General features: G+C 39.9%; 2 protein-coding genes across 2 annotated transcripts; both read right to left on the minus strand.

Moving 5' to 3' along the window:
• Positions 1-417: 417 nt before the first annotated feature.
• bach1b (BTB and CNC homology 1, basic leucine zipper transcription factor 1 b) lies at positions 418-7,781 on the minus strand. The gene is made up of 5 exons (XM_085470306.1): positions 7,598-7,781; positions 7,211-7,460; positions 5,199-6,674; positions 4,034-4,240; positions 418-3,931 (listed from the first exon to the last, which is right to left on the minus strand). Exons 2-5 carry the CDS (start codon positions 7,442-7,444, stop codon positions 3,701-3,703), a joined length of 2,148 nt encoding a protein of 715 aa, XP_085326432.1. The 5' UTR covers positions 7,445-7,460; positions 7,598-7,781; the 3' UTR covers positions 418-3,700.
• A 1,586-nt stretch (positions 7,782-9,367) lies between these two features.
• Positions 9,368-22,792, minus strand: map3k7cl (map3k7 C-terminal like). Its single transcript, XM_085470308.1, has 5 exons — positions 22,316-22,792; positions 21,257-21,367; positions 16,252-16,310; positions 15,168-15,283; positions 9,368-10,258 (listed from the first exon to the last, which is right to left on the minus strand). The coding sequence occupies exons 2-5, from the start codon at positions 21,330-21,332 to the stop codon at positions 10,078-10,080; spliced, it is 432 nt and encodes a 143-aa protein (XP_085326434.1). The 5' UTR covers positions 21,333-21,367; positions 22,316-22,792; the 3' UTR covers positions 9,368-10,077.
• Positions 22,793-23,206: the final 414 nt, after the last annotated feature.

The following is a 23,206-nucleotide window of genomic DNA, read 5'->3' on the forward strand; positions in this document are numbered from 1 at the left end:
CAGTGTTGCTGGAGTTGTGGGGAAGTCCAAAACACATGAAAATGGTTTGTATTTTTTTCTCTATGAAACCTCCAGCAACACAATTCTTTATTTAGGAAACTACTCTGTGCAGGTGTCCTGAAAAATCTTATGTTCTCCAATTGATGTTCTGACAGTGATGGTGAAGAGGATTGTCTAACTCTGGAAGGCTGTAACATCTAAATCATAATTTTCATATTTATACCATTCATTTGACCCTTCTTGTGCTGTCTTGTGCTGTCAGGGGGCAGGATAGAAACACAGCATGGCATTTCTGTCACTTAGGATGCTTAAGATCCCAAATCAAACCAGAAAAATATCCGCAAATAGCAAAACAGCCCTCGACTGTAAACAGGTCAGGGTTTGTTTTTTCCTTTAATTTGTCACCAATCTGTAAATGAATCACTGAAAAGCTGTTTGAGGTTATTAGTCACAAAATATGGCATACAAAATAAAACAAATGGCCATTTTTATTTCATTCTCTGTTTATTCTTAAAGTTTAAACTCACTGTGTGATGAGAGATGGGGTAGATTTAACTCTTGATTTCTGGAATTTGGAATCATGAGCACATTAAGGCACACCTGTGTGGCTCTCGGGCTCTGCCAAAGATCCACCTACAGAAAATGCCCATATATTCTCTGTGAGACAGGAAGAGAGAGAAGGTGGTAGTAAGAGAAGATCGAAGAGACACTTAAATGTTACAGCAACAAAAGGTTACCAAGGAGTCAGTGCAGGTAAACCAACAGACACGCTGAAGTTGTCATCACAACTGCTTTAAAAAAAAAACATTTAAACATTTCACACTGATTAAAACAGATCACTCTGTACTTTATTAGCACACAATCAGCTACCTTAATTAATCTCATGTGACAAGTTTGATAAATCAGTTACGAGTATGGAGATCATAAAAATGACTTGGTCTGATGATCTGACAGTGCCTTTCTCCCTGTGGTCACTGCCAAGAATTGTTCATGTGGAGCCACCTCTTGTAACGTTAGGCACATTGCAGCTGCTTTTACTTCAAGACTCAGATACCAGTTAGTGACCGAGAAGTGAAACAGTTCATATGAATTACATTTGTATTTTTATACAAATCCTAAACTTTACTTGCAATAAACTGGGGTCGTAAACAAATATGACTCATTCAGTGCATTTCCAAGCTGTCCAATTTCTGCAGACAAAGAGAAAGAAAGAAAGAAAAGTGCAGCCACTCGAGAATGACTGGATTTTGAACTTAATCACATTTTGTGAAATCTTTCCCAGGCTTAGGACCACCTGCTTTAAGGTGATTTCCTCATGTTTAAGCCCTTGGAACTTATCGTTTGTCGGTTCCCACCCAATCAATTTGGCCAAATTAACCCACTTGACCTTTTGCACCCATTTTGATACATTCTTTCACCCTGAGTAAGCTGTGAGAATGACTGTTATTGCTGCAATTAAAAAACCTTGGTGTAGTGTTATCGTGCTGTTTTTGCTCACATAAAAGAAAACTAAGAGATGACATAAAGACGCTGCTAATTAAATCAGCCTCCTGACAGAGAAAAAAGGGGGGAAAGGGGCAGTGATGAAAGAGGCGAAAACAAAGGAAGATCAGGCAGGAGATTAAAAAGCACAGAGGTGAGACAAAGTGGTAGAGATTGTCTACAAATTTAAAGGGACTAATATTAACAATGTAGTGTAGTAATAAATCATTAATATGTCTGTCCAATTTGAAAGACGAGTCCTCTGAAGACCCCGTAAGCTCAGCTATCTGTCATACATGCTAAGAAATATTACATCTCATTAACGTTACTGATGTTTTCCGGGATTAAAAGTGAAGGACAAAGAAACATATTTTACTGTTTGGGAAACTTTATGCTTCTTTATTCAGTTTAATATTGGGGTTTTTTTGGTTTGTTTTTACATATGGTCTAAAAATAAGAAAAATCGGGAATGCACTTGCAAAAGTTCATAGAAAGAAACGGTACTTTTGGAACATGGCTTAAAAAACACACACAATCAATAGAAGAGCTCAATGTAGTACAAACTACTCGTCTGTACTTAGTGGAATGATTGCATAAACACACATACTGCCACTAGAGGGCAATACGCACCTAAGTTATCACGCATTTCTTGTGCAGTGTGCAGTCAGCTTGAAAGAGAAAGCAAAGGATTGTTTTGTCATCGTCCCTCAAAGCTTACTGTCATCGAAAACACAGTGTGGTTACTCAGCATATCTGATTTACACTATTGTTCAAATCACATTTTACACTAATCAGTTCAAGTCCAGCTACGTTCAGGTGATTATTATGAGTGACAACAATTTCATAAATGCAAACATATAATAACAGCAAATAGTGAACAGAAAAACCAGAAGAGTAGCTGCAAAGCAACAAATGCTAAACACTACAGAAAGCAGATTAATAAACGGAATGCTGAATAGAGGGAAAAAAAGTGCAGTTGCTAGAATAAAGTCTAAAAGACAACCATAAAACAGTTTGTACATCTGAATCTATCACTGCGTTATTTATTGCGTGCTTATTGATCTTTTCCAATAATTTAGATACGAACGATAAAGATAACTTTATCGGCTGTGGATAACTTACAATATTTCCATTTAGTGAAAGGTTAGACAAACATGGAGGCTGGTTCAATCATTTTAATTCCTTTTTTTTTTTTTTTCTTTTTTTTTTTTTGGAAGTGAAAAAACAATCATTTAATTCCACCCTTACCTCAGACGGGCGTGCTTTGTTCACGCAGTGGAGCTAAAGACTCAGCTAAAATTCCTGAGGTGTGTTTCACTGAGTTACAGTAAAACTGTGAGAGGCGTTTGCAGTTTAAAAGAGCTGTGTCATTGTGGAATGCGGATGATATAAAACCACAATGACAGCCAGAAAACAGAGAGCCAGACAAAAAGTAAACATGCCACACTATGTCAAGTCCTTTTTGTTTTGTTAGTTGAGTTGCGTGGTTTTGGTGCAAAATGCTGATGTGTGTTTAACTCTGAGTAAGAGGGCTGAACCAACACCCTCGGCAAGAGGTAATTTTGGCCAAATAGTCTTGTTCACACCTGAGACCTGTGTTGTAAAGTATGTACACGTCATCCTGAGGTAGTCAGGCAGTGAGGCATGTTATAAATGTATGTCCCCATTCGGTTACAGTTAAAACTATAAATGTCTCCCTGACTGTGTTGCTTTGCTTCCCCAGACATTCAACTATAGTAAGCTATTTACAGTGTTAAAAAAACCCATCTGCTACAGCCATCGAAGGACTTCTAACCGGTGGACAATCGAAATGATTTTAAACACAAGGAACACATTCCCGCCCACTCGATATACATTTGGAAATCAAAGGGTAGTTAATAAAAAATGCAGTTGATTGTGGTCCTCTATTTGCAAATTAATTTTTCGATTACAATTAAAATCGTACTTGGCAAAGCCATTGCTTCATACTGGAGCTTGCACACAGGCCACAATACACAGTAAAGGCCCTCAGATAATGTATGAGAAGGGTTACAGTAAGGCTTCAAAATCAGTTTGAAATAAAAAACCTCAGGAGCCGCAGTCCTCTGACACCCTGTATCGCCACATCAGTGTGCTTGTTCTGTATCTAAAGTCAATGTTGTCCAGTGACTGTGTCCCTGCTGGAACTTCATGGAGCTTCCTCATTTGTCATATACTGTTCAACACCCACAGAGGACACCTATGGCTGGAGTGGCAACCCATGCTGTGAGAGAAGAGTGTCTGTGTGAGGACAGAAAGAGGACAGAGGGCAGTCTGGGGAGGTGTACTTGGCTAACACCTGCAGCTGCTCTGGCTGTAGATTTGCTTCACTGCAGACCCTCTGGCATAAAGCAGAAACACTGTGACACGTTTTCAACTTTAGCTGGCTCAACTGGCTCTTCTCCAGCATCAGTTTCTCCCTCTCCGTCTTCTGTGATACACATACACAAAACACACAATCCGATTAGCACGACCGAGAGCATCTTTTGGATAAATTTACTGATTAAAAAAAAACAAAACGAAACATACTTACCAGCTTGTTGATTTCACACTGCAGATTATATATGCAGTCCAGTTTTCTCTTGCGGCATCGCTGAGCTGCGAGGCGGTTTTTGCTGCGTCGTCTCATATCATGGACAAAGTCCAGCTGTTCACGCGTGAAGGCATGTTGCTTTAGCAGCTGCTGGAAGTCGTTTCGGCTCAGCTCCACTATCCAGTCTACAGAGAATGGCAGCTGCACCTGAAGAAACCCAGCAGGAAAAAAAAGAAGAAGAAAATGTTACATGACATCGTTTCTAAAATGAGACAAAGAGTGTTCCTTAATGACATACTTTTAAATCTTTACGCAACATCACAACACAGGACTGTCTCTGTTTGTCTTACAAGAGGCTTTGATAAATAAACAAAGAAAGCTGGAAGTTAGATAACACCCACAAAAAAACAGGATGGCACAGAAAAAACACAACTGTTTCTCTATTGGTATGAAATGATTACGGCCAGTGTGTATTTCTTATGGCTATGCATATTTTAATTTATCGAATTTAATTTAATTCATTTACTTTGTTTTTATTCAAAGTCCCTTGTGGGACTTCCTGTAAGAGGTGTAAACGGGTAAAAAAAGTGAACAAGGAGTTAACAATTAACACCTTGGTAAAAATGTAACTCTAAAAACCTGCTGCTGCTAAACTGGGACAGGAAATATTGGAACAGTATCAGCCATGTACTGTTTTATCTACTATAAATAAAAGCTTTTCCTCTGAAATGACCTTAGCTTCGTCTGCACACTCACTGCCTTATTTGTCCAATCCGAGTGGTCAGCTTGGACTTGAGAGCTTCTTCAGACTTGTTGTTTGACTCACACTTATTACTAACTCAACAGGCTGAGCTGTGAATGTAAGCTAAACTGGACTCTGAACCAGCTGGTTGGACGCATATACACGGTCCCAACGCACACGCAGCTGGGTGAATTTTTAACCAGCCTCCACGGCAACTCTCCTTTCTGTTGCCTGAAAGCAAATTTGAATATGATAAAATGTGCCAAAAACTGGTATCTATAACAAGCACAGTGAAGTCACCCACAGGCAAGGTGGTGATGCTTCTCAAGGCACTGCAGTTTCTGAACAACGTGAACTACAGAAGAAGGTGTCGTGGCTAAGCAGGGCCGGACAGAGGAGAAGAGATTCATTTTAACTTCTCACCTGCCTGGCCCTCTCTATTGCGGAGGACTCGCTGTCTCCTTCCGTTTCTGTCTCCGAGTCGCCGTCCTCCCCCGAGTTAAAGGAGGACACACCTGACTGAGATGCCCCCTCACACTCAGACAGCCCTTCTCCTTTCCATGAATATTTCCTTTGGTCCAGATCCTGGAAAAGGGGACAGCTTGTTTTGGGGGTGTTATGCTTCGGCCACTCTAAAGATGTGCTCTGTGGGCATTGGGCCCCTATATTGGTGGGACATCCGCCCTTGGGGTCATGAAAGTTGAGCTGACAGTGGTCTATATCAGATCCCAGCTGCCGTGCCAGGCTCTCAGCCATTTCCTTCTCCGCAGTGATATTATTTACAGGCAAGGCTACTCTTCCATTTTTGCTTCCTTCTTTTCTTGCTTCTTGAAAGCCATTATCTACCCTCTTCCCCTCTCCCTCTATCTTATCCTCTGCCTTGTTTTGACTGGAGATTGGCCATCGTACAATAGGGCTTATTACTTCTTCAATGTCCATACAAAACCTTTCCTGCCTCAGTGGTCTACAGATTACAGGACCCTCATTCAAGGCCCTTTGAGGGCCATGGTGCAGCATTAACCCTGATGACCTCTCAGTCAGCACTGCGCTTGACTCTGAGGAGTCTGACTGGACACTGGATATTTCCAAGGAGGCGATTGCACTTGCACCCTCTAGCCCGTCGTCCATTTCAATATCATTCTCTCGTACTTTCTCGCTCCATTTGCCCGCTCCTTCATTTGTGTTCTTCTTAACCATAAGAGCTGTCGCTCGGCCCAAGCAGTTCTCTGTCTTCCCATCATTTATTTGAATTTTCCATGGCTCATCAGTCCCTCCTTTATTCTGTCTGTAGCCACTTAAGACTGAATTTCCAGAGATTTCAGTCTTAGTTTCATTCTTACTGTTTGCACTGCTGGAACACGGCAAGTCAGAGATGACACAGTCATTCCTGACCCCTGTTGTTTTGACCAGGCTCTTCTCTGTGACAGAAGCGTCCTTCCCGCAAGCTAGCTGGAACTTGCGATACTTTGGACACTGCATAAAACTGTCATTTGTTCCCTCAGCTACTAGTGCACTTGTGTCTGTGCTCTTCTGACTTCCCACTTTGTTGTTCACTGATTTGTTACAGTCCTGAACCACTTCCCGCTGGCATGATGACTCAGCAACTGGTTGTACTTCTTTTTCATCCAACAATACGCTGTCAGAGTCTGTGTTGCTGTTTTCCTCTGAAGGCGGCCGCTTGCTCTTCTCTTTACAACAGGTCTTTCTCTTGAATGGAGGAGGACCTTTGGTGGTGGTGGAGAGGAACTTAGGGAGCAGAAACTCAAAGCATCCCTCATCTAGGTCTTTGAAGCCAAGAATGACCGCCGAGTTTCGGATTTCTAGGACGTCCTCTTTTCCAAAGAGTAGTTTGGACGTGTAGGCAAACTTCAACAAGGGTTCAAAGCCAGTGACTGTCACCTGTAAAAGAGGTCAAATACATATTTTCTTTTAAAAAGAGCATGTTCTGCCTAATTCTGTACTTCCTGTAAGAGTAGACGATGAAGGGAAAAGTACTGTATGTCCACATGTGAAAATAGATTGATTTATGCCAACTAAAGAAGTTTCGGGAAATAAAAAGGATTAACTGTTAATATGATGACAGTCTCTGACTGTCTATGAAAGCAGGTTTTACTTGAATAAAAAAAGTACTCTAAGTCTGACTTTTTAACCAAAATTTAGCCACTAACCGGTTTGACCTGATCTTTCCTATATGGATTTGTCCACTGACGCCAGAGATTATATGTTGGCGCTTCCGTGCGTTTTAAAACAACAGTCGGTCTCATTTATTATTTAAAAAAACAACAACAAACAAATTCCCAACTCTGCGACTACCTGTGAGGAAACGAGCCTCACAAGCGCCTTTCTCACTTCACTTTCAGAAAACATTTTGTTATCGTGAGCTTGTGCATGTGTAATAATTTCGACCTCTGTGGCGTCACGACGTGATTTCTCACCTCTTGGGGAAGAGTGACGACCGCCCCATGTTGTGTGAATGAGGAGATCCTCTGCGCGAAGTACTCGCTACAGGAAGCGAGCACCGAGCGGTGGGCTCTGAAACTCTGGCCCTCCACCACTACCGTGACATCGCACAGCACGTCCCGCCGCCGCTGTTCGTCCAGGGAGCTCAGCACATGGGAGGAATGAGCGGTGGACTCGAATGTAAACACAGACGACCGTGGGGCAGACATGGCCACCGATAGATATCTGTTTGTACAGCAAACACACAGAGTCTCTCCGTCAGAGTTCACCAGTTCCCTTCTGTCACAACAACATGATATACTTTTAATGTTACTTCATAAAATACAACACAACCACAAACAAAGGAACGAAAGCATGCCTACCTTAGTCTTACTCTGGAGTAGATTTCCGCGCTGGTTAGGGCGTGTAACTAAGTCCCAGCAAGCTTAACACACATGTTTTTTCTACATGGAATGCTGTCTAACCGGACTATGTTTCCCATAAATCCTTATCGCGAGTCAGATACAAACGAAAATCTAAGCTTGACTCAGTCATATGGCCTGTGTGTGTGTGAGAGAGAGAGAGAGAGAGAGAAAGAGAGAGAGGAGGAGGGGGAGAGGCATAGAGGGAGTGTGCGTCTGTGTGCTTGCCTATGTGTGTTGTAACAACCCTGGGTGTATCAGAGCGGCGCTGACTCATGCACTCTTGCTGATAAAGGATGAGCAAGCAGTTTTCCCGTCCTTACCAAATCCCACCCTCAGATCTGTTTGGTAAACCAACAGCTTTGTTTCCTCAGAAAATCCTTTTATACACGTACCTTGAGCGGACAATTCACAGATTAAGGGGCAGGCTGGGAAGCGAAGCTCGTGTTTAAACAGGATATTGTTTTCCGTGTGTATCTTTGGCTTGAAGGTTACCTGGAGTTACTCAACCATTTGCATACACAGTGAATTATGAGACGCGGTTGTTGTAGAAAAAATAAAGCGTAAAGACAAACACCTCTTGGTGAAAAAAAGGGGAGGAGGGACTAATCTGACGGTTATTGTTTCCCAGCAGGTCCGTGTTGCTTCATAGCTGCAGTTTTTAAAAGCACCAAGTGTTTGTGTGAGCTCAGTGCAAATGCGTCTGTACCAGAGAGAGGCACAGAAAACCTTTGCTGGCAGGGGTACAGGAACTGAACAGTTGTCACAGCTGTGCCTATTGCATTGCATTTTATTTTCATCATTGAAGTTACATGGCTCTACTTTAAGCATCACCACACGCCTTGTGTTTTACACTCCACTCCTGTTGGGTGTTTTTATGAATGACTTTAAATCTACTTTTTACTAGTTTATGGTAGGCTTTATGTTTGGTGTAAAATACTCTGCACCCTTATTGTGATATGTCTTAGATGAGGGTTTTTTAAGTTTTTTTCTTCAGTGCCCAATTCTCACACACACACACACACACACACACACACACACACACACACACACACACACACACACACACACACACACACACACACACACACACACACCAATTTCCATGAATCATTTGCAAAAAAAGAGAAGAAGATCCAGTCAGCAAAATGTTGTTTGGTTATTATCCCCCCCCCCCCGCCAAAAAAAAAAAAATCACATTAGTTTCACTTCATATTTTTCACCCACTTGTCTGTGTTCCATCCTCCAGTGGTTCCACACGGCACCTGTTTGAGCACCGCTGCCCCATATAATTACACATTATCATTATTATGCATCAAACAGTATCTGAATAGCTAATATAATTATATGTGTCAGCAACTTTTACTGGCCAAGAAAATACTGATGAAATTGCTGTGATAGGAGGTGAAAAGTCATAACGTCAGACAATGGTGTGAATGTTACTGTAGACAATGGGTTTTCTGTAAACAAAAGGGACAGCTTCAGTGAATGGAGGAGCTACAGCAGTGCAAAACTACAAAGTGCTGTTTCTAATATCACATGATTTGGAGAAACAGGGAAGCCTGTCAAGAGTCAAACCAGCCAATCAGATGACAGTTTCATAACTCCAGAATGATCTAATCTTGACATAAAAAAACAATCTAGTTCCCTTTTCTTTGTAATCACTATGGACATAAAAACACACACATAACACTGGCTTGGAGAAATGAAAATAGGGAACTGATGCGAGTGTCAAAATAAAACACATTTTATTTGTATGAGGACAATAACCAACAGTTCGTCATGCTGTACATTTCCCTGTTTCTACTACATACACTACCTCAAAAAAAAAAGAAAAAAAAGAAAATGTACAAGTCTTACAGTGTTGTGTTGCAGCATATACTGTGAAATACTTAGTCACCCATTATATTTCTGTTCTTCACAAATACTTATATTTTCCAGATGCCTGACAGTGTGTGAAACATTCATCCATGAGCTGGGTGTAGGAGAGAGGGAGAGGAGGTTAAACACTCCTTAAATAAAATACTTGGACCACATCGTACCACCTTTGGCTCCCTCAGCAGATCTCAGACAAAACATTTGAGTCTCCACCGGACCTAAGACAGATATCAGAGTCACAGCAACTGACTATGTATGGAAATATTGTATTTTTAGATTTTCCACTGGCAACCAGGAGGGTTATGCATAATCATATAGAGACAAAGCAGTACCCAGTTAACTGGCAGTGTGTAATAGCTTGGTGGAATCACTAAAACAACTTGATAACTGCATGTATGTGGTTCAAACAAATGACTCAGACATGAATAGAAACCACAGCTTTCTGTGTAATTAGCTGATTCACAGACTGTGACTGCGTAAAACGAGCACTAGCTGAGTATTTGTTCCTGGTTCCTGGCCCTAGTGTCAGCTTAGAGTCTGGTGGTCTTAGGTTCTGGCCGAGGTCACGAGGAGTCTTGCCTCGTTCGATTGTTAACGCAGAGCCTTTCCAGCTGCTTAGCACGCTCTTTATGGACTGTGACCAAGGTGCGGTTCTCCTCTGTCAGACGCCGAAACTCCTCCTCCAAATGGGCGATCTCCATGGCAACCTTCTCATCCTCCACCATTTCCGCCAGCAACTTGCGCCTAAATGGATGAATGGGAAAATGTTAACAGCCAGTTATTGACATCCAAGAATAAACTCGGTTTGAGGCAGGGAAATACCCAGGAAAGGTTCCCAGTTCATGGAAAAGTCAGATTTCTCAAATTCATGCAGATGAGCATTTTCGAGTACTCAGCTTTTTGGTTACTTGGGGGGGAAGCCAAAATAAACACAGAAACAATGCAAACTCACAGGAAGGACCAAGAGGGGAAATCACTCACAGACCTGAAAAAATAACTAACATTTTTATGTGGAAGTAAATACTGTGTATTATTCACAACATTTTCCACATGTAGGAAAATATAGTTTGTTGATGAGTGGTATAAATGCAGATAACAAAGTATGTTGAGCGCTCCAAGGCTTATGTGCCACAGATCAAAGATCTATCTGTGCATAAGTACATTATTATTGGCTCCCTGAACAAAAAGACTTCATGGTCATGATGGCACTGAAATGGATTGAAATCAAAATAAATGTTTTAAAGATCACAGTTTATTAACTTAAACTTACAGTGTGTAAATTTTTTCACTGCTAAATGTCAGTAGGATTCAGATTGCAGTCATAATCCTAGCTATGTGGCTGGTTTAGGATAAACATGTTTTAATCAGCCAAGAAAGATGCAAAACATTAAATTTAGCCTGTACCTCATATCGGTAGTTCTCGGTAGATAGAGGAAAAACTATCTGTGTAGATTGTCAGTCCACTGTTTACTTCAGCTGTCAATGCATCCACATTTATTTACACTGGAAAAGGCTGTAAAACTTTGTGAAAGGAGTCCAATAGAGGTCAATGAGTCAGAGCTCATTGTTGACCATTCATACTGAGATGAGTTATTGTGGATATTTGAATTTTTCTGTCAGTAACACTGCTGTTTTTGCTAATGTTAGCCTCTGTTAGCCAATGTTAGTTGCTATTAGCCAGGACTGGTGAAACTGTCTTTGAAGTGGACGTAACTTTGTTGCACTCTGGGATTTAGTGAATAAATTCTCATACAATGTGAGAGTTTAATCAATTTGTTTATCGGTGGGAAAGTGTGATTTTTTTTTTAAGTTCCTAGCATTAGCTGGTATAATGTTAGCTTATAATCAGCTGTTGTTGTTTAGCCTGTTGTCAGCTGTCTAATCTACTGACAATAAGTAATTGCGACAATATTGGGAATAAATAAGTATTTTTATGCATGTTTTTATGTGTTAGAGCCTTGACTTCAATTTGGGAGATTAGGCTGGAAGGAAGAGGTAGAAAGAGGATAATATTTTATTAAGAGGCCAGTGGTGTTGTCTCTGTCCTTTATGACAGAGACAACGGGGACTCCTCTGACAATAAAACATAGGTATAATGAGTCATATCTTGAGTCTGAAGGTGCAAGCATGGATCAAATGTCCCTGCATGGCACACAAATGCCTTTGACTTCTCCTCTGCCTACTACGTATGTGGCCGGTCTCTAGCCACATATGTAAAACAGCACGAGCGGGAAGAGAGATGTCCTTTCCAGGCACTGTATTCAAATATGGTAGAGGAACATGGTGGCTACCACAAACCCGCTCCTATGTATTTTTAATAGATTTCTTTTACATTTGGAGAATGCATCCGTTTTTTGGAAGATGTAAATAAACTCTGTTCCATCCTTTGTATTCTATTAAATAACATAAAAAATACTGATGGCACCTCCGAGAGCTACTCTTTTCAATAAAACCTCATCCCTTTCTAATGTTTTCTTCAGGCATAATGATGTATACAGAAATAAAATCTTTCTCTGCCCACTGGAACGCTTATTCCAGTCCATGTGGGCTCACAATAACCTCCTAAACCAAATATAAATACTATCCTCAATAAAGCTACCCGAACTGAAACACTGTAGAGCAGGTTTAGACGGCGTGATCTGACTTCCTTTGGCGAAAAAAAAACGAACAGCCTTTGGACTTTGAAAGACATTGTCAGCAGTACTGCATGGACATGCTATGTGTACAGTGTGGTACTACGTGTAACGCCCTGACATCTATGAATGTATGTGAGTGTTGTATTACAGCTACTATTAGGTTACAGAACAGCAACAAAAGAAAAAAAAAAAGAAAAATGATATGTATTATCCACAACAGGTAGAGTGAGGAGTTTTAATGGGATAAAAGCATTAAGTGAGAAGCATACTTAACTGAGAGTAGTAGTGGACTTTAAATTGTTGAAATGCTGGTATTAGGGAAGCTCTGGTATACACTGAGGTCTTGGATCACACTCTAAAACAGGTCTGCACAATTTATTTCCTGAACAAAATGTGTGAGCCACAAACAAAGAAACTGGTTGAAAATATGATGCAAGTACGAAAGTATGCAAAGTATGATGAAAGCATGTACAGCCACACTCTTTTTTTTCAGTTCCTTAGACTAAATCAGACTGAAAATTGATCTGAATTAGTAAGCAAAACTTTTAGGATGCTTTGTTGCTTGAATAAAAAGAGCAAAGTGCTTATGGTTCCTGCAGTATTACAATATGATGTTTCACAAAGGCTTAATATCTCAATTGACCTGTCTGTATGGTAGTGTGTATGAACTAAAGCAATACTGTATGTGTCAACCGAGTTTGTATGTTGGGACATGAACGCTTTCTTACTGGGTAGTTTAATCTAAAATGTAAAGTACTTTTAAATCATGTGTAAGTGCTATACATACAAATAAACTTATTATTAAAGCATCTGTTTGTTACTTTTGTGTACCAAAGTTTATAAAAATTGGGGGGGAGGGGGCGATATCTCACACACTGTCTGAGATATTGGCTATAAAACCAGTTTTGTCAGCTCCTCTATCTTGCATAATCTGCCATGTCACGATTTCATCACACGCAAAAAAAAAAAACCCAACAAAAAACCAAAGCCCCAATATTAGTCAAAGAACTTTTTGTAAACTCTTGTATTTCCCTTTGACCAACTTTGAACCTTTTTGTGTATCTTACTGGAATAAGGCTAAATCCACTGGCAACAAAAACACTGAACGTAGAGATGATCTAGAAACTGGAAGGTAAATGAAATATGAATTCCATCAAACTAGTGTGTACTTGTCTGAGAATGACTAAAAGGAGCAGTACGTCCTGGAAAATCCCTCCCCACTGTGTTAAAGCGTTGTTCCTGTAGTCATCCTTGCAAAACTTCACTGTATGTCTCAAGCCCTCCTCTTTCTGTGTGCACTTCCCCATAAAGGAAGTATTGTATGATGTATTTCTCTTAATGCTCAGAATAGAGAGTAAGCATATCCTCCTTTTGGTGAAAAAAACATTTCTATTAATGAGAAGTTTCAACATCAGGAAAATCTTATGCCGTAAACACAAAGTACTGACTTAATGTCAATGAAAGCTTTTAGCTTAATTTGCAATAGTTTTTAAAGCCGACATATACTGATTCTAAAACTTCTTCAATGACAGAACTCATGGGGGTGTTAATGTTAAAAGCTTGATAAATAGTGTTTGAATAAGTACTGTTGTTGTTTCAGGTTTAGATTTTGTTTTTTAGGGATATGTTTGTGTGGTTTAGAAGATTGTGAAGGTTTAAGTGGAGCAGGCATCCATGACTGTGGAGCTGAAGGAGTCCTGGCTAGTGCTCATGTTCAGGATTGTGGCTCGTATGTTAAAAACCGGTTCTTCCTGTATGTGCATGTTGTATCTAACACATGAATGTAACCCAACATGAGATCTCTGTCTCTTAAAACACAATATGTAAATATAGTGTTTAAGTTCTTTTGGTTATCTAAACCAAACTAGATCATGTGGACTGACTTTCTGAGTTTGTTTCTAAAATTAGGGCTGGTTGTATAAAGTGTATTTAACTTAAAGAAGTATACAGGCTCATTTATTTTGGTGTATCGCTACTTTCATGTAACTTATTTACTGCAAACTCAAAATAAATTAGTATAACTTGCACCTCATTTTTTGCAGGTATTTATTTATTTTTGAGGACAACAGTGTGCACATTTTTAAAGTTAAGTCACCATATCAAATTTTATAGTATAGCATTACAAAGCAGATTGTCGTGTAGTATAAATGTGACCGTGAATGTCTCCGACTGCTAGCGTGAAGAAACAGGAGTTTCTACCAGCCTTACCCACCTCGTCTAGATTCAAGGCTAAGTCGGAGTCCGCATGCTGTTCTCTATTTAGGAACTGTGAAGTGGTTTCGGTTGTGTCAGTGCATGTCTGTGTGTGTATGTAGGTGTGGTGGTGGGGTAAGAGTAAGGCCCATGAAAATCCCACTGCTAAAACTACCCGCAGCTGCTGGGGACACAGGGTGCATTGTCAACTGCGTGCGTGTAACACATCCCCACTTTTATGCCAACATACAATGAGTTTGTGTATTAAAGCTTACAATAGTTCTTGTTCAATTAAACCTGACCAGAGCTGCACTTTATGTAATATCCTCCCAGTAGATGATTCTGAACTAATCAAAGAAACCTAGCACACTGTAATTTTCGCATGTGCTTGATGTTGTTTCTAACAAAATTAGAAAGAATTAAATTAAAAAACAAAAATGGAAATATACACCTGAAAGTCTTAAATTATCACCCTTTAAAACAACATGTTAAGGGAAATGCTCTTGATGGTTTCCATGCAAAATACTGTATACAGGCTATTAACTGTGCCATCTGGTGGACATGTTGATCCAAAATACTTTGCAGTTCTATTTTTAGTGAATGTAATGCTATAGTGGGAATTGAACTCCTAAATCTTTGGAGAGTTCGGAGCGATTTAAGCAATAATTCGACCTCAGTAGTACACGTCCTGGCACTCTAATTTGGAGTGAGATACGCTGCGCAAAGTCGAAGCTCCCTGTCACAAGGAGCTTCGACTTTGTATTTTAACATGGCTTAAAAGGGTTGCTGCGATTAACATGGAAGCGACTGTACTAGTGCCTTACTTGCGATCCTCGAGCACAGCAATCTCATTTTTGACCTGGTGGAACTCTCTTGCCATCCTGCAGTGTTCCTTGTACACCTGAACGCTCTCTCTCAGAGACACACAAGGAGGCACTGGCTGCAAAAGGTCAGAGAGAAATAAAAGATGTAAAGCATGCAACATGAGACCTTTACGGTTTCTTGGAATTTGAGCCGTCAGTTTTGTTGTTGGCTGTCTCAACAACAGTCCAAAAGAGTAAATCTGCTTTAAAATCATCATATCTGAGAAGAACATTTAGTTAGCAGCCAATTAGATTAATTTAATTCTTTCAGCTTGAGTAAATTTATTTTTTATAACCACTAAAATCCTGTCTTAAATAAGGCAGAAGGTCCCACAAGTTATCCTTTTAATATGTGTATATTGTGTAAACAAGAAAACACTTTCCAAACTTTCCAAAGCCTCTTCTTTGTATGTAGTGTGTAATAATACACTGTCTGAAAGCTATATTTAATGGTCTGGTACCATTATCATTTGATACTCTTGTTGTTTTGGTACTCCACATACAATTTATGTGCCCCTGTCAATGATACTCGATGAAGGATAATTCAATGACAACACTAACCGTATGGGGAGGGCAAAGAGTGAATTGGGTTTTTGTTTTGTTTTTTCAATTTACAGAGGTTGATTACTACAACCCAGGTTGGTTCATATTTAAAGATTCAACTGCTTCCCTGACTACAATGGAGATTTGAAGGAAAATCCCAGCAGTATCCAATTTATTTGTAACCAGCAATGTCCAATGTATGTTTTTTTCTTTTCAACTGTTGTTTATTTTCTATTCTATTTTTTACATATTTTCTGATCTGCTTCTTTTACCTCAGTAAAAATGTTGTCGGAGAAATTGTGTAGTATTTATAGATGTAACTTTGTACAATATGGAGCAAATAACAATGACAACAGTGAGATTAAAGCAATTTAATGAAATCCACATGCAGTGCTATACATTCTTAGCTTTGTGAATTTTCTGCTGTATTCATCCTCTTGTGTGCTGTACTGCAAACAAATGCATCAGTACTGCTGTAGGATGCAGCATGGTGAACAGATACCTGTAGCCGCTGTTCAAGATCTGGGAAAGTCTGGGAGAGGTCCTCCACATCTTTTACATCTGTTGAGACATCTTTCATTTAGAATTAATTAGAGTAAAAATGTTACAATGTTGCGCAACATAATGTTGTAACATTACAAAATAATGTTACAATACATTTATAGCAAAAGAAAGCTTGTCACAGTGAAATTGTAGATTTTCAAATGATATAAAACTTATAACATTATACTACCTTTGCCACCTAGTAGAAGTATAGATCTACTAGAGTCTACTAGATGTAAACAGAAAACACTGTAAAGAAAACTGAAAAAACAAAAGAATTTAAATGATAAAAAACTGTTCAGAATAGCACAGAGGTTTTGTGTATTTTATTTAGTGCTAATTGCTGTATTAATGATGCATTAACATACTGTATACCACATGTAAATCTGAGATGGTGATGCGAATTTACACTGCTTAGTATTCCAATATGTAAAATGCTTCTTCAGAGAAGTTATACGTTTAGCTGAAAATCCTAAAAATAAGTAACCGCGGTAACTGCAGATGTCAGATAATTTTAATTGCCCGAAACCTACAACATTTTCACCTGAAATACACTGAAGTAAAAGTAAAAGTATGAATGAGCTCAACTTTGGTGTCATTTTGACCAAAATATGTCATTTGACTTTAAACAAATCTCTAGACCTGCCTTTATCCATGGAAAATATGATAAAATTAGAAATATTTTTGTCTCAGAGTGATGCTGAAAAACTAAAACGTATACCCTACTTTTAGGCTTAACTACCTGTTATCTGGCTGTTCTAAAACCTCAATGAAAAGCCTTCGGTTGAGCCTGTAAAATCCTGTTGAAATCCCTGAATGATGACGTATCGTCATATCTTCAGTGTCTCACTGTACTGTGTTACTTTGCTCTCAGAATGAAGGCTTACTTTATGTTCCTAGAGTTTCTAAAAGTAGAATGGGAGTCAGAGCCTTCAGCTATCAAGCTATCAGGACTCTCCTGTGGAACCAGCTCCCAGTGTGGGTTCAGGAGACAGACACCCTCTCTGCTTTTACGATTACACTTTTCTTGTCTGCTGTCTCCCATAGTTTGCATTTTGTTCTGCAGTTGTTCATGATTCCTCACCGTTCCTGTTTTCTATCTTTTCTTCCCCCTCATCTCCAGCTGTTCACAGCAGGACCAGCCCGGTTCTCTCAGAAGTCTCTTCCTGTTACTGATCACTGTCACCCAGTGCTGATTTCCTTCCTTCTGATACTCATATATATCAGGTCTTATCATAATTCATCTACAGAAGCTTGGAATTTGCACAAAACTAATAATTTTCCAACAACTGCAAAATCAAGAACTGTATGAACTTTCTAAATGATCAAACCTTGAAGACAAACAATGCACGGTTTATCATTTCACCTGCTGTTGGTGAAGGACAGTCTGAAGCATAAGGCCTCTCTTAAAAAAAAAAAAAGAAAGTGTGAATGAAAACTTGTAATCTTAAACTCTGCATGGTAACATTAATGGCTAAATTTAGTGCCAGTAAAGTAAGAATGTGTCAATATTATTATTGTTATTGCTTTTTTAGTTATAACTTTTTATAACTTTTCCCATAAAAAGACAGATAACAGTGTTTTCCTTGGATGCGCCACTTGTTCTACAGTGGCCAAAATTGAAACACTATATGGGTCTCTTGTATGACACCACAACATAGCAACATAGTGCTGCACTTATAAATGAGCCACGTCCTCTTACTGAACAGGAGTAATGAGATGTCAGGTTGAAAGACAGGCAGGATAAGAATACAGAGGGACATCTATGTGGCAGGCAGACAAACAAAGTAAGCAGGGCAAACAAAGTAAGCAGAACAAACAGACCACATGTATAGACAGCGAGTGGTTTAGATAAATAGGAAGCCAGACAGAAACAGACAGGTTGTCTGCCCCAGCTTCTGCCCTGATAGTAATGCCCCCCTGGAGTTGTGGAACACATGTGGAGAATCCCAGGATGATGCAACCTTCTAAAAGCAGGAGAATTAGACGGCCTGCCAAAAACCATGGGGGCAATTATGATGTGGAATAAATACAGTTCTCATGCTTAGAATTGACACAGTGTGGGGTTATAACTATGCCAGGCATGAAGCCATGAAAGGCCTAGGGGATGATCCCCAAACAGAGCACAGCTCTTAGCCCCCTTGCTGAGAAACATGAGTTCAAAGACACAACAACATGATTGCCAAGGGAAGATCCAAAGTTGGACTTTGGAGGTTTAGAGTCTGAGCAGCTCCAGAGCTACACCTACGTACAGCAAAGACCTCTGTGACCATTCATCCATCCATCCATATATGTTATCCTCATAATATCCTCATGAGAACCATCCTATTCATTTATGTCCTCTGTAATAAACAATTGTTTTTGGTCTATATCTTTTGACTTATTTGAGCTATCCTAATAAGATGGACTAAATAGAGGACACTCTGGTCTTTCCATTGATATCTCATGCGTTTGGGTGGCCTCTTTTAGCTCCATAGAGAAAGGAAATCACAAAAAACATTCAATGGGAAGATTCATTTTTCCTCAGTTATCAGGAGGATATGAATGATAATGGATATTGATATAGTATAATGAAAAAAATGATAATTCAGGAAGAGACACTGAATTACAAGCAGATGATCATGAGACGATCGGTCTCTGTTGAAAGACATATTTGAGTATCTGCTTTCTTCTGTGGCCTCATCTTGTTTCCTAAGAGAAAGACAAGGGATTGGGGGGGATCAGAGGGTGGAGCTGGACTGGAACTGTTAACTGCTTATAAATTTAGACCAGTGTTCTAAAAGCTGAACAGTGAATCAGGCAGCGGGACACTGTTAGTATTAGAGAGGAAACCCGACTCTGGCATTGCATAGTTGCAGCTGCTGTCCCAGTGCCTGGCCCCACTGCAGTAAAATATCCTGACAGACAGCACCTAGAACCATAGGTAGTGTAGGTGTTTGTATGTGTGTGTTACTTAGGGACAAAGACAACTGTTTATGTTTGTACTAATAAATGATGGAATATTATACGGACTATCAGCTGACTTGTATATGTTTGCGCATGCAGATGCATGCAAGCACACAGCTGCACATACACAAACGCGTGTGATTTTTTCTTTCTTTAATATGCTATGGTCATACAGAAATAGAGAGAGCACCTGTCTCAGTTACAGTGTAGAAGAATGAAGACAGTTAAAGTCACAGGGTGTGCGGGTTGTATCATTCACATGTTCCCCACATACTGGAAATGCAGTGAAAGTTGAACCTCGGGATTTATTTGGTGTTGAATGCTATATACGTAACTATCCTCAAAATAATGTGTTAACTTCATTTTCGGATACTGCAACACAGATTTGTGCGTGTGTCATTCGATAGCTGGTGTTGTGTTTGTTAAATTTAACAGTTACATAAAAAAATACAAAGTAAACATTTACATCTGTTTACAGTTACCGTGAGATAAATGTAGACTGATTACATTTATTAATTCAATTTTTTGTGATTACACAGGTGCAGTAATCCAAGTACTTGTAGAATTTAACATGTTACCATTACTTTGCAGTTTTTCGGCTGTGCAAGGAATCCTTCCAAAAAATGAAATAGCAAAGCTATCGTAGCTAGGCTGACAGATAGGCTTACATTTTGACAATTTTTCATTTGGCCTTTTCTATGAAAATTTGCTTTCCAAGTCAGGGTCATGGGGGAGGTGGAGCCTATTCCACCAGTAACTGGGCTAGAGGTGCTTTAAATCCTGGGCAGGTTGCCAGGCCATCACAAGGCTAACACAGGTAGTCACATTCACAACATTAAACCTAGCAAGCATGTCTTAGGACTGTGGAGGGAAGCTGGAGAGAACCTACTTGCCTACTTCACACAGCAGGCTGCTAGTCTCTAAACCAGGATCTTCTTGGTGAAATGAAACCGTGCTAACTGTTGCACCAAACTGCTACTAATCTCCACCTGCCAATCAAATAAATCCTAAATGGTCTAAACAACCTGCCAGTGCTATACCCGAAGCATTTGAACATATGTGTGCATTTGCTATGATTAGAGTGATGTAAATTTCCTTAGCTTATAGTACTCCTCATAGTACTCAGTAATGCACGTGGAGGGCACATCCACAGTTAGTGCCCTTGTAATGTAGTGTTGGACTGAGGTCTGTACAATGACAACAAATTGCTGATAGATAACCATAACACTGGCATACTCTCCAGAATCAATACCCACTATGCACTGCTGAGCCACAATTCCTGCCATTTTCTGTGTCATCTGCATTGATCATTTTAGAGAGTAGAGACAGAGGTGCTCACAGACTTGTGACGGAGGTTACACGTTACAAGCTCATAAAAACTGGAAGGCACGCAACCACCTCAAAACAATGAAAATGCACACACACTGGAAGTACTGATGTGCACCAGAAACTATAAGCTCATCATAAAACTGTGTTATTTTACCTTGTGGATACATAGCTTTGGACAATGTGATATATATTTGTTCTTATGCTGCTTTTTAGTGTGTTTTAAGCTCTTGGGAGAAACATACAGCACTGACCGTACTGGAGGATAATGTAACTCCTCAATCTATAACAGATTCACACTTTTGTCTATACATGAAGTCAGCATTTTTTAGAGTAAGGGTGGTAAAGGTAAGGTTTGATTTGACAGCTGTATAACTCACATTTAACCATCCCTGATGGAATAGCACCTGCACAGGCCCACATGCACACCATCTGTGGCAAACCTGAGGAAACACCTAGACTACAGCCTACAGCATCTGAAAGTTGTTGTTATTTCTGTTTTCTCACAAATTAAAATAATTTGTTATAAAAAATAAAGTGACTGTTAAATTATTGAAATGATTAAAAAGATTGCTTACATTGACAACAGAAGTTATCGGTAACGTGTTATCATTTTTAAAGTAACTTTCCAAATTCAGTGAACTAAGCATAATATGAGTGTGCACCTACAGTATGTATTTGTGTGTGTTTACCTGAGTTGTCATCAAGGCTGAAGGCAATTCTAACTTCAGATTTATCAGGAGACACTCTTCTGGTTGAGGTGATCATTTATCCCTTTGTAAGGTCACAGGCACACAACAAAGCTGTTAACACAAGCCAAATGACCCCATGAGAGACAAGTGATGATGCTACAATGACACAGTTAGTTAATCAGCTAATAAGAAATAAAGAAATCCGAATAGACTGTTAATAAATTCAGAGATTCTAACTGAAAGTAGTTTCCAGCTTCATGAATGTAGCAGTTTCCATCTTTTCAATGTTTTATGATGTGAAATTTGCATTTTCTTGATTTTAAATGTCTCCTTCTGTCTAAGAAATTCAAAGGCATAATTTTTTTAACTGTTTCCACATCTCAGCTTATTCAGCAGATCAGCAGATTAATCGGTAGTAAGACCAGGAATGTAGAACTAGAAATTTTCTATCTGCCATGGAACGCACAAACTCTTTTTTATCCCAGCATATTAATGTGATTTTACCTCACCAGAGAAACTAAACACTGAACTCAGCAGGTGTACAGCAAACCCTTTGATATTAAAACCACTACAAAGGAGCCCTATCAGAGCACACACACACACACACACACACACACACACACACACACATACAGGCACACAGCCGTCGGTTTCATCATGCATTTGGAGTAGCTGTGGGATTAAATAATTTGGGAGCTTTGACAGACTGGCTCTGAGGTCTGGATTTTGCATTCCGCTTTCCAGTGAATGTACTGGCTTTTTATAACAGTGCGTTTGCCTGCTTTAACCCTGGTACACTCACTGTCTCAGCCAACACACCTCAGTGACCTTCTACTGCAAAGAAACATTCTTTCAAACCATAATGCGTCCTTCTGTAGGGAAACAGAAGGTCCGATTTTGGCGACAGATCAACACAGGTGATGCATCTAAATGCAACCGTATTATACGTTATTTAATCAAAACTGTGATGGAGACTATAGGATATTCCATAAATATGCACCTCTTCTGCACGCACCCAACAGTTGAAATGCACCGTCTGTGCCAACAAGTCATTATTACCTGAAGCAGCAAGAATTCGACGCAGAAAAGTCAGTGTTAAAGTTTTAAATCAGGTAGCAGTGTGAGTCCTCAACACCGATTCGGTCCGCTTCCCGTGAGGTCAATGTTGAGGTCTCTTCAGAAGAAAGGCGTCTCAGCCGTCAATCCGCAAATCCCAGCAAAGATGGCACCACTGTCTCTTCGAGAGCTTACCACCGCTATCTTGAGACTATAACTCTATTATTTTGTAATTATCAAAGTTTACGTTTTCCAGCACGTAGCCAAGGCGTCAATACATTAGTGACAGTCAGAGGGACTCCAGCAGCTCATGTTTGCGCAGGCATGTGCATGTTATCCACAGAGCCACGCAGCGAAGAGCAACACAGGGCGCAGGCAGAGGAGGAATGCCGTCCGCTGTCCCCCTGTGGCGGCCCGGGCCCAATTAAAAGTCTCAGATGACATGACTTTAGCCCGCAAAAATGCCCATAGCTGCGGCACTGCTATGAGTGACACGGTCACACCGCTCGGATGGTGTTGGGCTTTGCAATAGCTGTGCAGTGAGGCAGTTGTTCAGAACGAGCATCTCGTGTTATGATAGCTCATGTGGACGACAAAACAGGGCATCCTTGTGTGTTTATATTTTGATTTATGGGGTTGCAGTAGCCTCCAGCTCAAACCTAAAAGGGTTAGGTGATACACTGTTTAGGTGCACCTAATACCTGTATACCTACCAGTATACAAAACATGTTTTGTATACTGGTAGTGGATAAGGGTTAAGTTAATATTACATTGTGCTTTAGAATGATATATGCTTTTTTTATTGTATTAGATACAAATTAAAAGTTGGGGTTTCATCATCCCATCGTTGTCAGAGAATTAAAGGGAAAACTGTGTATCTAGAAATATCTGTGC

The sequence above is a fragment of the Copadichromis virginalis genome, linkage group LG10 (assembly GCF_057382275.1).
Source record: "Copadichromis virginalis isolate Kocher_CV1m ecotype Utaka linkage group LG10, C_Virginalis_male_GT1.1, whole genome shotgun sequence".
In the NCBI taxonomy this organism is placed as follows: Eukaryota; Metazoa; Chordata; class Actinopteri; order Cichliformes; family Cichlidae; genus Copadichromis; species Copadichromis virginalis.

Bases quoted from the DNA above. Each gene is read 5' to 3' on its own strand.
- bach1b (XM_085470306.1), bottom strand. From the start codon at position 7,444: ATGTCTGCCCCACGGTCGTCTGTGTTTACATTCGAGTCCACCGCTCAT. The intron at 6,675-7,210 runs GTGAGAAATCAC...CCTCTTTTACAG, and splicing joins TCGTCACTCTTCCCCAAGAG to GTGACAGTCACTGGCTTTGA. The intron at 3,932-4,033 runs GTAAGTATGTTT...TGTGTATCACAG, and splicing joins AGTGTGAAATCAACAAGCTG to AAGACGGAGAGGGAGAAACT.
- map3k7cl (XM_085470308.1), bottom strand. From the start codon at position 21,332: ATGATCACCTCAACCAGAAGAGTGTCTCCTGATAAATCTGAAGTTAGA. The intron at 15,284-16,251 runs GTATCTGTTCAC...GACCTTTTGCAG, and splicing joins ATCTTGAACAGCGGCTACAG to CCAGTGCCTCCTTGTGTGTC. The intron at 10,259-15,167 runs GTAAGGCACTAG...TCATCCATTTAG, and splicing joins GCTGTGCTCGAGGATCGCAA to GCGCAAGTTGCTGGCGGAAA.